The sequence below is a fragment of the Octodon degus genome, unplaced genomic scaffold, assembly GCF_000260255.1.
Source record: "Octodon degus isolate 3935 unplaced genomic scaffold, OctDeg1.0 scaffold00093, whole genome shotgun sequence".
In the NCBI taxonomy this organism is placed as follows: domain Eukaryota; kingdom Metazoa; phylum Chordata; class Mammalia; order Rodentia; family Octodontidae; genus Octodon; species Octodon degus.
Genome location: NW_004524669.1, coordinates 7930835 through 7932549, shown reverse-complemented (window position 1 = coordinate 7932549; position 1715 = coordinate 7930835). Strand labels below are relative to the sequence as shown.

Below are 1715 nucleotides of genomic sequence, written 5' to 3'. Positions count from 1 at the left end.
AAAAAAAAAAAAAAAAAAAAAAAAAGTGTAACTTCAAAAATGTTACTTATCTTCTTAAACAACACAATCTCACTGAAAGATCTGTCATTCGATCCCATGAGCTCCAAGCAAGTTTTAGGTGGTTCCCAGAAATCATTGAAGACTTTAAGTAAGAATTTCAAGGTAATTTGATTATAAAACCAAACCCTAAATGAAGTGAGAATATCAGTGTCCACGCCAAAGAGACCTAGCTGTAAGGTTGATCTTATCTACTGAAACATCACCAAGGACACGATTTGTGGCATCCTTCTGTGTTAATCTGAGAAAGTTGGATTAAGCACCAAGTACAGGACAACACTCCAGCCTAGAGTAAAGGACCGCTCCAGCAGCCAGGAAGCCTTGCCACCCATCTCTCCAGAACCCCTATCTCCTCAGCCTCCCTGTCATCCTGACCACCAGGTACCTGCACATTCTTCAAGGCCAGCCTCTTCTTCATGTCCTTAAACTGGTTCAGAAAGTGGATCAGCCACTTCCTGCTTCGCTCGTTGTCCTCCTTGCGCTCTGTCTTTAGGTAGTATAACAGCCGCAAGGCTTTGGCCTCCAACAGTACCTGATTCCCTCCCAAGGTGTTCCCTCCGAAGAAGCCCACCAGGCTGACGATGCGGCCAGTGTGCACATGGACAGGAAAGCTAAACCTAGTTAGGTCGAGGGTCCTGTCCTGCTGCCAGGAGTACAGGAGTGGGTTGGAGGGCACACAGAGGCCCTGGAACCTGACACAAACCTCCGTGTACGGGACCTGGGTTTCATTTTCCTGCACCTTCAAAGTCTGCATGGCTTGGTCCAATCTATCGACTTCTGCAAAGGATTCCTGGTCCAGCAATGAGTTGGTATTGGAGACCACCAGAATGGAAGCGAAGTTGGTTTCAGCGTGCATCCTGGAGGCCGAGAAGTTGTAGGAGTCATTGGTGGAGAAATGTCTCTGCACGAAATGCCGCTCTTCCTTGGCTGGGCTTCGGATTGGTGTGTAGTTCTCCTCCAGGTCCTCTTCCTCTGATCCCACGTACCGGAAGCCAGTGCCCAGCGCGGCCGTGAGCAGCGCGGGTAGGAGCAGGAAGACCCAAGGGTGATCGCCCACGGCCGCGCCCAGGCGCGCGAAGGCGCGGGACAGCGGCGCCTCTAGGCAGTCGGTGCGTAGGCGGCGCGGGGCAGCCAAGGGCTCTGAGATCCCCGAGGCCTCCGAGGTTTCTGAGGTCTCTGGTTCGGGTTCTTGCGACCTGGGATCCGAGGTGGCCGCTTCCCCGGAGCCTGGCTTCTCCCAGCCGGGCTCAGATCCTCCCTCTGGCGTCCCCTCCTCTGGCAGCCACCCTCTGGCGGTGGGTTCTGGCTCAGGCTCAGGCTCGGGCTCAGATTCTGGCTCTAGCTCGGGCTTAGGCTCAGTCTCAGGATCCTCCTGTGGCTTCACCTTGAAGGGGCGAACTTTCATCCTGCAGCAACTAAGGAGTGGCGGCGCAGGACCCGGCCCTGCGTCCCCAGCGACGGTCTCCTGGGCAAAGGCTGGGGTAGAGCACGTGCTCTGACCCCGCCCCAAGGGCACGAGAGCCCCGCCCTCTCTGCCTAACGGTCCTGGGAGCTCCGCCCCTTCCCCTAAAGGTCACTAGCAATCCTGCCCCTTGGTCCCAACAGTCCCAGGAGCCCCGCCCCTTCCACCTAAAGGCCACCCCCAATACTGGAGCTGT

The 1715-nt window shown here is 55.6% G+C and overlaps 1 protein-coding gene across 1 annotated transcript in view; it reads right to left on the bottom strand.

Moving 5' to 3' along the window:
• Nucleotides 1–1493, bottom strand: part of Ptchd3 (patched domain containing 3) — a 24165-nt gene extending 22672 nt beyond the window's left edge. The window contains exon 1 of the mRNA XM_004638021.2: nt 443–1493. Coding sequence (XP_004638078.1) covers nt 443–1462 — 1020 coding nt within the window. The 5' untranslated portion in view covers nt 1463–1493. The remainder of the gene's footprint in view (nt 1–442) is intronic.
• Between the last annotated feature and the right edge of the window lie 222 nt (nt 1494–1715).